A 13,519-nucleotide genomic window follows, 5' to 3' on the forward strand; every position below is an offset into this window, starting at 1 on the left:
CCATCTCTTACAGAAGCTCTGACTTCTTTCAGAAGCTGAAATGTTTAAGATCTTCTTGTGAATTTAGCCAAGGTCTAGCAGTGACATTTGTCTCCCAAAGGAAAGATAGCCAGGTCAAGCAGTACTGTAACTCACCAAATAGGCAACAGCTCCCCAGATATGGATCTAACCTGCAGTCCCAGACTGCCAACACATGAAAGCAACTTCCAGGGCAAATATACTGTGCTATACCTCAGTCTTTGCAGATGTTTGTATGCCTCCGTTGGATTGTATCATCCCAGGAAGAAGTAAAATATAAGCATAGAAATTTTACTGTCCTGGTAGTCAATTTTCTTTATCCTTTTATATGTTGCATGGCTAACATGAGTCTTCCTCGAGTTGCCAAGATGTTATTGTGCTTTAGTAGTCAGACAGTGATCAGTGACTTTCATGATATTCTACCCTCCCTCCTTTGGGCTCCATGTCCGTGCCATCACATTAATGTGTATTATCTTTCCGAGACTGTATAGCATATTTCCAAGAATAAGGTGTATCAGCTTTCCAAAAGTGAGTGTTTTCCCTTGCCATGACTCTAAGGATGGGGAATTGTCTGGTAACAGCTCCTCCAAATTGTGGGGAGATAGGGGTCTCATCTTTGGAGCTAGGACTTAAACTTTCAAATTCTTGAACTGGTCACTTGCCTGGGATGTTTTCTTTTCTGATAGGACACATGATAACATTTCTGTACTTGACTGCCTTTCAGCAAAGGAAGCTGAGGGCTGGATTGTCAAGGATGAGCTAAAGCCTGTTTTCCATTCCCTTTAAATTTACATATAGGCTGTATGTTATGCCAGTGTGTTGGGTTTTTCTGAAGTGGGGTTTTGGTAGCAGGGAGGGGCTACAGGGGTGGCTCCTGTAAGAATTTTCCAGATGCTGCCCGGCTCCAATTTTGACCCACCTCTGCCAAGGCTGAGCCAATCAGTGCCTCTGTGATAACGTATTTAAGAGGGGAAAAAACTTCTGGGCAAGTTTTTGGGACTGGAGGAGTGGGATATGAGAGATACAACCATGTGGACACCCAGGTCCGTGAAGAAGGAAGGGGTGGAGGTGTACCGGAGGAGACATTCCCCTGTGCTGTGGTGAGAGGGCAGGCTGACCCCCTGCAGACCATGGAGATCAACGGTGGAGCATATGCCTGCCTGCAACCTGTGGAGGACCTGATGCCGGAGCAGATGGCTGCACCTAAAGAAGTATGCGGCTTTGAGGAAGACTGTACTGGAGCAGTCCATCACTGGGAGGACTGCACCCCATGGAAGGGACCCATGCTGGAGAAGTTTGTGAAGAGGTTAACCCCCATGGGAAGGACTCATGTTGGAGAAGTTCATGGAGGACTGTCTCCCATGGGAGGTACCCCATGCTGGAGCAGGGCAGAACTGTGCGGTCCTCTTTCCCTGAGAAGGAAGGAGCAGCAGAGACAATGCGTGATGAACTGACTGCAACCCCCATTCCCTGTTGCCTGTACTGCTGTGGGGGAGGAGGCAGAGGAATTAGGACCAGAGCCTGGGAAAAAAGTGAGGGGTGGGGGAAGGTGGTTGTTTTTCTCATTATTCTACTCTGATTTGATTGGTAAATTGGTGGTGGCAGTGGTGTTTAAATTAAATTGATGTCATTTCCCCAAGTTCAGTCTGCTTTGCCTGAGATCATAATCAGTGGTTGCGCCCTCCCTGTCCTTGTCTTGAGCCTTTTGTTATATTTTCTCCTCCCCGTTGCAGCAGGGTGGGAGTAGGAGCTATGTGGTGTTTAGTTGCCAGCTAGGTGGGCCACGGGACTGGTGAGCTTTTTCTCAGAAGTCAGTTTTGTTCATTTCATACAGCAGTTTCCCAGTGGTGTGAAGCATGCTCTGAAGTCACTCAGTTTCTCCCACTGCTCTGTATGAACGTTGTATGATATGAATCCATTTGAAATTTATCTTTGGCGCATGGCAAGGCTTTGCTAGGTCATTACACCAAGACGTGCCCCACCCTCATTTGTGCTGCCAAATGTTATTCTTGACTTCCTACTTCATTTTGCAAATATTGCAGCAGATGTGACACATGCAGGTGCCTCCTGCTTGGGCAGCTTGCACTGACCTTGTGCTGGACCCAGCAGATGTGCTTCCAGCCCCATTTGTACCCTCCAGGACCATCCCAGCTTTGCTGTAGCAGTGCTTCTTTCCAGCAGCCAGGCTGGCTGGTGTATAGTGTCAAAGGCTACTGGAGGCTGTCAAATACCAGTGAAAGAGGGCATTCATTGCAGTGATTTCTGTATGTCCTTCTACTACCACTACTAGGTTATATCCTATTACACAATGAAATGCTGCATGTTTGTTATCCCCAAAGGGCTTTTGTCTCATTCAGTGATCATTAAAGACGATGGCTATTGGCACAGACAGCTGGTAGTTCTTTTATCATTCAGTGTGGCCCTGATTTTTGTATTAGCAATGGGATTATTAGTTTCCATTTAGTAATTTTCTTATTGTCCTGTGTTCTTATTGCAGTACTATTTCGACATCCTTTGAATTTTAAATTTATTCTTGTGCTTCTCCTGTACATCAAGAAGGATGCAGTTTTGCTTTCCTTTTATGATGAGCTACTGTTATACAGACAGATTAAAAAAAAAAAAAAAATCCAATCCAGAAAACAAACTTTTGGAAGTATGTATTAAATACACATTTGTGTATTCAAAACTGTAGACAAAAACATAGGGTCAGATGACAGGCTCCTGTTCTCTCCTGCGGTCAATGCCATTCACTTAGCTACCTCTCTTAATCTGAATGTGAGTATATGAAGTTTTATAAGAGTCTTCCAGGCACAAAGCTTCTTGCAGGATTAGTGTATATACATATCCAGCAGTACCTTTACTCTGTTCTTCTGAAGAAGATCCTATTTTCAGCTTTTAGTCTGCTTCATCTGGAACCACTTAATTGCAGTCTCCCAGAAAGCAGGAATATGTGCTGACCCTGAGGACCTTGGAGGTATCTTTTTTCCAATTGTACAGTATTGTAGCTTTCTATACTCCTACATCACCTATACAGGAAGGGATTGAGGGCCAGCTGCTGTGGAGTCTTTGCACCAGAGAGGAATTCAACACTTCAGACCACACACTAGACACAGACCCATTTGACCCTGCAGGCACTTTTGCTTCGGTCTGCAGAGCTTCCAAAGTGCTTGCAAAAATTCTTTCATTTATTCAGAAAGAAGGTTCAGACTCCAAGCTTCTAGCAATTTGAGTGGTAGGCAGAGGGACACACATAGCATTGCAAGAGAACTTGGTTTGCCAGGCTGGCTTAGCTCCAGGATAGTTGAAAATACAGATGTGGTAGCGTTACCCACCTTTTTCATTATTGCCTGGGGTGAGAGCATTCAGCAGGGTAGCAGGAGAACAATGTTCCTGTCCAGCCCTACCCTCAGGAAGGGATTTTGTCTCCATCTCTCTCTCCTGAGGAAGGTGCCAAACCATAGACCATGCTTGGATGGGCACACTGTGTATCGCTTATCTAGTCAGTTTGTGCAGCAAAGAATGAAGGATTTATGGGGTGGAGAGAGAGCCTGCAAGGGGATGCAAGCTTGAGTAGTTCATACTATAATAAAGCCACTGTCTTAAGGGGCTGGAAGGGGATTTCCTGTTTCCTGATCTCTGCAACAAGAAATATTTCTACATGAGCCATTAGATAAAAAGGCATAATAGCACTGAGAACAGGGACTTGACTGCAGTAGGCTATCCCACTGCCTCCAACTACACACTCAAGTTATTCATGTTACCATTAGAAATGTCAAAGCTATTAAGAAATGTTGCTATGTATTTCAATGTGCTGACACCCTACAGGATTTTCAGCTCAGCAAAAGTGCCAGCAGGGCAAATGCAAACCCAAAAGGTTTTCTTGACATAAATAAACAAACGATTGCTATAACTTTTTTTTTCCCTCCAAACCAGAAGAGGCTGTTTTTAAATGTGGAAATTGAACAGAAGTAACCCTGGGTTAACTTGATGGTTTGAACTGTGTAGCCCAAGTGAAAGGGTTGTATCAGTGACAGGGATGTTGGTAATCCACCTGCAAGGCCAAGTTGTACATGTGAGTATTAATAACAGCACTTCATGATTAATAATTACAGTGATTATGGTATAATACTGATATGTTGATAACTATTAATAATAATATAACAAGAAATAATCAAATAAGAGCTGATGAGACTTTGATAAACATGTATGTGAATTGTGTAGCCATTAAGAGCTGACCTGCTCAGTGTACTAATCAATAGCTAATCAAAACGGTTGTGAAATATTTAGAAGTTGATATGTAGAGTAGGTAAAGGCATATTTTAAAGGGTGGCTTAAAAGCTGAAGCTTTAAAGTGAAGGCTGGCACTAATCCATTCAATATAAAACACATTGAAAAAGGTCCCTGGTAGAGGTAGTGGAAGAACTAGGTCCTATAAGCAAGCCCATGTTACCTGCCTGTTGTGTGTATTCACACAAGGTGAAGTGACAGCACTAGGATGGGATGTCCTGTCTTGTGGAGATATGACATCTGGCCCTGCCTCTGGCACACCCATTGGCTTTTTGCATTAGAAAAACGTAAAAATGCAGTGTTTCTAAAGAAAAAGCCTTGGAAACAGGTAGTCCTTTGCTTTGTCAAGGTGGGTGAGACCTCTCTTGTAAGACCATCTCAGATGGACAGTGTTCAAAGCTGCAGTTTCCCAGGAAAGCATTCTTGGATATCAGTCAGAACAACAGCCTTCTTGCATCTCTGCTGCTAAAACTCATGCACTGTAAAAGAAAATTCAAGGTTATGGGGAGCAGTGAGGTTATGGGGAGGAGAAGTTGCTATGCTGTTCGCACTGTACTTCATTCCTGCTAAGTAAAAAGCATAAAACCCCATCAACCCCTTTCAGCATATCTAGACTGTGCCTACCCTTGCTGACTGTCTCAAGCCCCTGAGCTCTTTGTTCCTCCCTGATCTACAGTGTGGGCTCAGTAGGCAGAGGAGCCCATCTGTGGAGGCAGCAGTAGGGGCCAGCCTTATCCGGAAACATGTGGGACCAGAGAGAAGGGGAGAAAATGCAGGACACGGGCAAAGTGTTTTACAAAATTATTTGTGTTGATTCACACACTTGAAATGCTGAAGTACATTGCCTTACCTGCACTTCAGTGGTACCAGATTCTGGACCTTTTTTCACCCTTCAGCCTCTTGCTGGTGTGTGGGCGCAGCTACAGGGCACTGGTGTTTAGGGTTGGAAGCTTTTTAACCTGAATAACTTCAGTGACAAATGTGCTCTTGCTCTTACTGAACCTGGAGCGAAGATTGGTGCCTGCAAAGACATCTGTCTTTTCCCCTGTGTAACCTGCAAAACCAGATATTCTGCTCTACAGTTATGCAGTCCCATGGTATTACCGTACATCCACAAAGTACTGTAGCTGTAGGCCTTGCAGGAGGGAGGTCTGCTGCAGTCCAGTCAAGGCTTTTTCTGTGTTGGCTGTTTCTAGTTGTCTTTCAGCAGGCATGCATCCTCTGGCTCCTGGCCCCTTGCTCCCCTGCTTATCTGGTTGTCCCCCTCTTACATTTTCCTCTGCTCTGCTTCGCTCCTATTCTGGCTCATTTTTACTACTCTCTCCCCCACTCCCCTGAGTCTAACCTCACTGTGCATGCTCAGCAGTTTATGAACTAGTAAAGATTTCAGCTGGAGTTTGGGGGCATTCCTAGAAATGGCCTTGTTGCTCTGCCCTTCCCCCTTGCCCTTTTCACATCTTTCTATATCAGAGTCTGAATCCTTCAGATCAAGACCATTGCTACAATGCAGCAGGGCAAGAATTTTCCCTAGTTATCTGTAAATTAACAGAAATACAAATTAAAAGCTAGCCTGGCATCTATGGCCATGGAGGCTCTATGGGCAGGCATCCGGTACACCTACAGGTATCTCTGAGAACCACAGTTGATGGGGATGCGTGGCACCTCTCTTTCTTTGGAGGAAAACCCAAGCACTCTCAGTGGTAAGAAGCCTCAGTCCAGCGGGTTAGCAAGGAGGATTCTGTACTACAGCCAGAAGCTTTCAAAACTGCATGCTAGCTTTGGCTAGCTCAGCCTGCATTCATCCAGCTGTGACAGGATTTTGCCTTAAATGTATTTCTGCAGCTATGACATGCACTTTTATCTGGAAGCAAACTGTTTACTTATTTGCTTTTAATTACTTATGGTAATGAAATAGCACCCACATCACAAAATTTTCCGCAAAAATGAATACCCTTGTAGTTCAGATCTGTGTCTGTGAAAGAAAACACAGTTCCTCACTGTTGCTTATAATGTTTATTTGTTTTTCAGTTCAAAACACAGGTGATTTTTCTCAAAACAAATAGAGTAATGGGGGAAATGAAGGCGGGCTCTCTTTGTAACTTTCCCAAGAAACACATCTGGAAAAGCATACTTTTGCAAAACAACTACATTTTAGCACACCCAGACAGTGAGATTCCAAAAAGTCATAGACAGCTGTGAGGTTAGAGACTTCAGTATTGTTGGGGTATTTTTCTTTTTTTCCCTTTACTTAACTCACTAAATGAACCCACAATTTCCACAGCTAATACAGAGACACTTTTATAGAAGTCTCTGGGTATGCAGTTAATTTCCAAGATGGGGAATTATGAAGATATACTTCCTCACTTTGATTCTGCAAATTAAACTTGGTGGAATAATTGGATATTATAACTGATAGTCTTGCTACTGATTTAAGCCTACAGCTTAGCTATTTAAATGACTATCCTTAATTGCTACTTAGTTACTTTTACCTAAAAGTCATTTTTTACCCATAGGCAGGTACAAAAACTTTCTACAGAAGCAGCAGTGAAGTATTGGATTGTATTTTGTAAATGACTGTGATGCCACACTTCATGAGTACTCTTAAAGCTTAGTGTCATTTTGGGTTTCATTGCCTGTACAAAATCTCCAGCTTAATAGTCAGGTAGAAAAACAACCGGTTTGGAGACAGATCAATAAAACTAAAGGCCAGCTTTCCTGAATCCAAATGTTGCCAGGCCCTGCTCACCAGGACGGTCAAGGAACGTGGAAATAATTCTGCAGCCCAACAAGGAAAAGTATGAAGCCACTGTTTAGACCACAGTGACTAGAAAATGCCAACATCTACCACTCCTAACACTTGCATAGACATACACAGAGTCAGGCACGGGTGATCAGACACACACCCATGCACACACAGGGACTGGGAGCCCCGTGATTGACAGACCACATCGCCCACAGGGAGCACATGGCTCTGCCTGCCAGCTCGCAGCCCTTGGAGCTGCAGCAGCTCCACAGCAATCTCAGCAGGGCCCATATTCTCCTTCAGCCTGGGCTTTGCAGCACCACAGAGCTAAAATGATCCTCTATGCCTGGCACTGTTGAAGACAAAAAACGTATTTGGAAATGTAATCTCCTAATTAACAAAATTTGCATAGGAACATATTAGTTATTTTTACTAGCTAATGCCTGCTCTTCACAAGTCAGTCTTCCTTTTCAGTATGCCTATGAAAATCAAATGCTTCTGGTACTGGGTGTGCTGCCCATGTTGTCATGTGCTTCATAGCATTTTGTACCTACATAGAAGGAAAATATCACTTTAATGTCTGATTTGCTTGAGTTGTATAGTCATCAGTGCTATAGCAAGAAACAGATGAACTAGGAATTAGGAAACCACTCAAGCGCTGATCTGAAGGGGGTCTTCCTGAACACAAAGTGGATGCATGTGTTACGTGCTGCAAAACTTACAGTCTATCGCATTCAATATTAGGGTTATTAGATGGTGTATCGAGAATACCAAAATACACTTTCCTGTTTGCTGGAGGTGGGGTGTTGGTTGGACTTCCCACCCCAGAATCAGGGCTTGGTGCAGGGTGCATTTCTGCTGCATACTTCTCTTCTTTCTGAGAGGGGTCCTGTTGTTTTTGCTTGAGGTTTTTGAAACGTTTGAGCTTCACAGGGTCCTTGACCTCCTTGGCACAATGGAACAAGATGAAAATGTCTCTCCGAAATTTGGAGCTCATTCCAAAGTAGATAATTGGATTGTAGAAGCTGGCAGACTTAGCAAACAAACTGGCAAGGATGCTGGTAAGATTGGGCACAGGGTGACCATAAGCAGACCATATAGAGATGACAGCATATGGTGACCATGCAATAATGAAGGCTGTGCAAATGACAATAGACACCTAAAAGACAGAAGAATAGTCTTGAATATATTCTGGAAGACTACATCAGTGAAGCAATATACTGGTAATAGTAGCTTGAACACTTGGCTGGAAGGGAAACAGTCAGATTGTCCTCAGGGTATAGCTCACAGGAGAATACAAGCAAGCAAAATGTTTGCTTTGATGGAGCCAGGCAGACCTAGAAGCTATATATCAAATTTTGGCATGGTGGTCTGCTTGAGCAATGCTTCATCTAATGGAATGAAAATAGCTACAGTCCCCTGTATGTTTATATGAATTCAGAAGGTTTCGGGTAGACTTAAGTCAATGGTAAGTAAATTGAAAGCTCCACTGTAACTTCTGTCTATGCTCAGAAGTGACATAACTTCTGAAAGAAAAGAACATATGCCAAAGCAAATTTTCATTTTGTGCTGTATAACCCACTCCAATTATATTTAGATTATTTTTCATATGTGATGAATCACCAATATTAACCAACTTACTGGGTAGAAGTTTTAAACAAACCTCATATTCTTCACTAAGGTCAGACTCTGACACTAGAGATTATAGAGAAATGAAATGTGCCTAGCTGGTTTTGTTCTCTTCTGTCCTAGTTGAGACCAATTCTTGGAAAGACAGATTTCATTGAGATAAATCCCACCCAGTATGAAACCCAAACTCACCCTGGTGACGTCTCGTTCTATTCTCCTCTGTCTGTCTGTGGGATCACCCAGTCCTGTTAATGCATGGCTTAGCTTGACAGTATTAATAATTGACACATATGAGAAGACCATGACTATGACAGGTAAGAAAAAGCAGCAGATAAAAATGGAGACAATGTAGGACTTGTAGATTGTAGAGAAGTTGGCTTTTGCCCAGTCTATCTCACATGTGCCATACATGCGATCTGGAAAGCAAAAATAAGTTGGTTAGCATTTTTAGAATGTTTATCTGCTTTTGAGCAATTTAATTTATCAGTTCAAATGCTGTATTTTTCTTCTTTTAAGCACTAAAGTATGGATTGATCTTTCTGATTTAATAAGCTGCGACATGGTTTTCTACATAAACAAATTTTCAAGACCAGCTAGACCATAACAAGTTTTAGGGTATTATCATTCTGTCTAGTTTAGATTTCCAGTGTAAATCCATAATGCACAAACCCTTGTTTCAGGACAGGAAACTGCAATACTTTATTAGAAAAAAAAAAAAAAAAAGGTAATAATTCAGTAGGATTGATATTCTTGAGTGTTATCTATTCTTATTTGTCATAATTTTCTGAATAGTAACTTCCTAAGATAAGCACTGTAACAGCATAACAAGCAATTGTAGAGACAATATGCCAAACGTAAAAAGTCACTACTTACATAGCAAAGTAGGAAATAAAAATATTAAATTTTTTTTAAAAGAAACAAAAAGGCAATGAAATTTTTACTGTGGTGAGAACCGTGAAAGAAAATTGATACAGCTACCGAAAAAGATTATAGGAAGGTGAAACATATACATAGAAACACATGAGACCTTTTGCTAAATGGGAAGCATACAGTTCTTCAACTACAAAGGAGCTGTAGGCTCTTAAAAATGGAGTTAGACAGATTGCAGGATCTGCAGCTAGCAGGATTTACAAAAGGACTAGCTGATCAGGTACTTAAGGGGAGGCAGTGAGAATAAGGTGCAGTCTCTGCTTGAATTCTTTTATGATTAGCAGTTGACTTCTTTACACCCTCTGATGTGTTTTCAAATGTGTCCTCATAAAAAATCTTGAGTTTGATAGCATTAGACATTTCTTACAGATTGTGAATTGTTGATTTTCCTTCTTAAATGGAAAAAGCTGTTTTTTCTGACAGCTATGGCAACAAACTGAACTACAAATAAATGAAGCATGAACCAAAATTATGTAAGTCAAGTATTAACAAGTCCTGGAGATACATTACAGGTGAAGCCTGCATGATTTAGCAACAAATCTCTCCCTGACATTCAGTGATAATTCTGAAGAAAACAAAAATCCCTTAATTTCTCACAGGTGGTAGGAGGTTTAGACAGGATGAATTAAAGGAGCAAAATATTAAAATCTCTTTTATGATTCTCATCAAAAACAGCTTAGTATTTTTATCACCAAAAGCTCTAGGTGTTGCTGTGTGGATATGTTCAGTAATAGAAATAGATTTTTATCTCCTTTGCCTTTTTTGCCAGTAGACCTCAAGATTCAAAAAGATAGATAACTGTAAGATCTAGCTTAATTCCAGATTTCTGGTTTGTGAAAACTTTTGATTGAAAAATGAAATCAGCCTCCATGACATGAAAAGAAAACCCTGCATATTTTCTGTGAGTTAGGATTCAGTGCTGTGTTTCCCCCCTCTGCAGGGACACTATCAAGTGTCACTTCCAAAAATCAATGGGGTCCTGGGGGACCCTGCAGCTGCTGTGTAGAAGTGAGAAGTCTGAGGCAGCCAGGTGTAATGTGCAGTGGTCTGCTGGCACCCACTACCTGCTGCTGGCCTTGCCGTTGCTGGTCTCCCACATCTCCATGGGTACCTTCAATGGAAATGTGCTTATAGTCAAGTAGCCCAGGAACCTGAAACTGCTATGATTCGCAGTAGGGAAAAGTGCTCTTAGAAAACACAGATTGGCAGAAGATACATGGAAAATGGCCAGTCCAACCCCCCAAGTCTATGACATATACAGAGCGCAAAAAACATGACAAAAGACTAAAACAGTCTAATAAACAGTTTGCTTTTGTCTCAAACAGAAGGCCCATTGAGCCTAACAACCTGGTAACTTTTTGGTTTGGGAAGGATAGAAGATTTAACCAATCATAGAAATGGATGCTTTTGTCACACCTATACTTCAATGGTCCAGAGATACCTCAAAGCTTATGTATTTAATAAGTGAGGCTATATTCATATAGCTGCTTTAATAAGTCTTCATGAATTTCATGACTTCTCAAAGGATGCAGATGCCTACAGGATCTAGGCAGATAACTGCTGGATAATTTCAGTCACATGATTTCAGTTGTTACGACCCCTGTATTATTACCATTTGTTCCTGGAGATTTGTTTTGTTGAATTTTTAGAGACTTAATTTGAGACAATTTCTCCAGCTTTTACCCATGAAGAAATTTTCTGGTGTGGGAGTATCCCCTAGCCATTGAATTACTGCAGTGTTCTCTATTCAAAATTTTTCCTTTTTTCCCCCTTCTTTTTTGGTATGGCCTTATCTTACACTGTAATCACTTCTTGGACTGACAAACTTTCTGACATCTTTTTCTTCTGCTATGCTAGTTTTCATATTTTCAACAAACTGTTTCACCAAATCTTTCTGGCTTGTCTTATAGTTTCAAGTTTAACTTGCTGGAACTTGTGTTCTTTTCTAGCTTCTTAATCTTGACAGTTTTTGAAGGATGTCTTTTGATAGTTTCCTTTATCTTATTGCTTAACCATGCCAAATATTTCTGGCCTCTCTTTTTTCATAGGTAATATGCGCTTGGTCCAAGTCTTTCTTGTGATATCTTCAAAAAAATCTCTTTATAGCTGATACCAAAGCAGGCAACGCTCTGCATGTATGTCATGCATGATGAATGATTTTCTCAGTTCCACTGATAATTGGTCTGGTTTATCACAAACAGCAAGAAAGAAGGGTAAATGTCTTTGTTCAGTTAAGTGAACAAAGTGAACAGTAAGTTCAGTGAAGAAGTGCCAGATAAACACAACTGAAAGATACCTGTTACCTGTATAGCTGCCCCAGCCAAGTAATGGAGCTGCTGACCAGAAGAAAGCTGCTATCCAAATGAGAACCAGAGCCACCGTCATACTGCTGTTGCTGATGCAGTGACCTGCAACGGCATGATTTAGTCAGAAAATAGTATCTAGAAAGAAAAATCACAACTGTGAAATCTAAATGCACTCCTATACCAACAGCTAATAAGGAAAATACAGCTATTAAAAAAAATATTAAGACAAAAAAAATGCATATTTGTAAGACAAGCTTAAATCTGAAAGCATCTATCAGGCTTGTATTCAAGACCACTTGGGAACAGTGGAAATTAATGGCTTTTAAGCAGGACAGAAATTGTTTGTTGAGCACTGCAGAATTAGCAAATTCCACATTAGGCTTATGTTTTTCAATTTTGTAAAAAGCAAGGAACAGTTAGTTGTATTTTAACTTTTACATAGAAACAAACACATTAAGTCTAAACTCAGAGTATTTTCTTATTCACTTCAAGGTTTTCCCTGTTAAAAGGAGAAAAGATGCTCAAATTATATTAGCCATTCAATCAAATTATTCAATCTGTCCTGCTGCCATATGTTGCAGTTTTTTCTTCATTTATGTGGGAAATATTTATGTATCCACTAATCTCTGTTCCTCAACATTTCTGTAAAGTTATACTGGGTACCTGCTCAGATTTCCTCAAGAGGCAAGCATAAATTATGCATAGCCTCAGATGAACATGTGATATAGCTTTGCAAAAGAGAAATGTGGGTTTTAAATATGACTTCATAATATGCAATGAATATAAGATGTAAAATACATCATAGCCAAATTCTAGCAGCCCCAACAGCAGTTTGTATCAAAAATTAACTTCAACAAGTCTATCATTGGTCTCTTCTCTCCAGTAAGAAGTGATAAAACAAGGGGAAATGCCTTAAGCTGCACCAGGGGAGGTTCAGGCTGGATATTAGGAAGAATTTCTTTACTGAAAGGGTTGTCAGGCATTGGAACAGCCTGCCCAGGGAGGTGGTGGAGTCACCATCCCTGGAGGTGTTTAAGAGACGGGTACATGTTGTACTTAGCGACACGGTTTAGTGGTGTTGATAGAGCTAGGACAAAAGTTGGACTCGATGATCTTGAAGGTCTCTTCCAACTGAAACTGTTCTATGATTCTGTGATTACAACAAACTGCAGAAGAACTTTTTGTGGAAAAAAGACCTCCCTGCAAAAGTTCTTTTCATGGCTAATACTACTCATGTTATTAAAGAGAAATCTCATATGATGCATCCAGTGTATTTATGCATGCTTTACCTGCAGACATTAATAGGTTCCTGACTGAAAGATGGTCCAAGCCAGCCATAAGAAAGGTATGAAAATTGATACCATATTATCTAAGGATGGGTGAAAGGAAGACTAGGGAGGATTTATGGAATGTGTAGGTATAAAGAAAAGAGATTACAGAAAGCTGTCAGTGGAAGTCAAAGGAGGTCCAGGATGAATGCTGAGGAAAGGTTTCTACTGATCCTATGAAAGGAAGCATCTGGGGTGAGTGTGGTGATGTAAAAAGGCATAAAGGGAAAGGGGCAGATGGCAGCGTGTTTACATAGACTTGCTGATGAGGGCTTCAC

The 13,519-nt window shown here is 41.1% G+C and overlaps 1 protein-coding gene across 1 annotated transcript in view; it reads right to left on the reverse strand.

Moving 5' to 3' along the window:
* Nucleotides 1–7,766: 7,766 nt before the first annotated feature.
* Nucleotides 7,767–13,519, reverse strand: part of LOC104347980 (visual pigment-like receptor peropsin) — a 30,359-nt gene continuing 24,606 nt past the window's right edge. Inside the window, exons 4-6 of the mRNA XM_009953157.1 lie at nucleotides 11,911–12,015; nucleotides 8,870–9,093; nucleotides 7,767–8,207 (exon numbers count right to left, since the gene is read on the reverse strand). Coding sequence (XP_009951459.1) covers nucleotides 7,767–8,207; nucleotides 8,870–9,093; nucleotides 11,911–12,015 — 770 coding nt within the window. The remainder of the gene's footprint in view (nucleotides 8,208–8,869; nucleotides 9,094–11,910; nucleotides 12,016–13,519) is intronic.

This window comes from Leptosomus discolor, chromosome 2 (assembly GCF_034619465.1).
Source record: "Leptosomus discolor isolate bLepDis1 chromosome 2, bLepDis1.hap2, whole genome shotgun sequence".
In the NCBI taxonomy this organism is placed as follows: domain Eukaryota; kingdom Metazoa; phylum Chordata; class Aves; order Leptosomiformes; family Leptosomidae; genus Leptosomus; species Leptosomus discolor.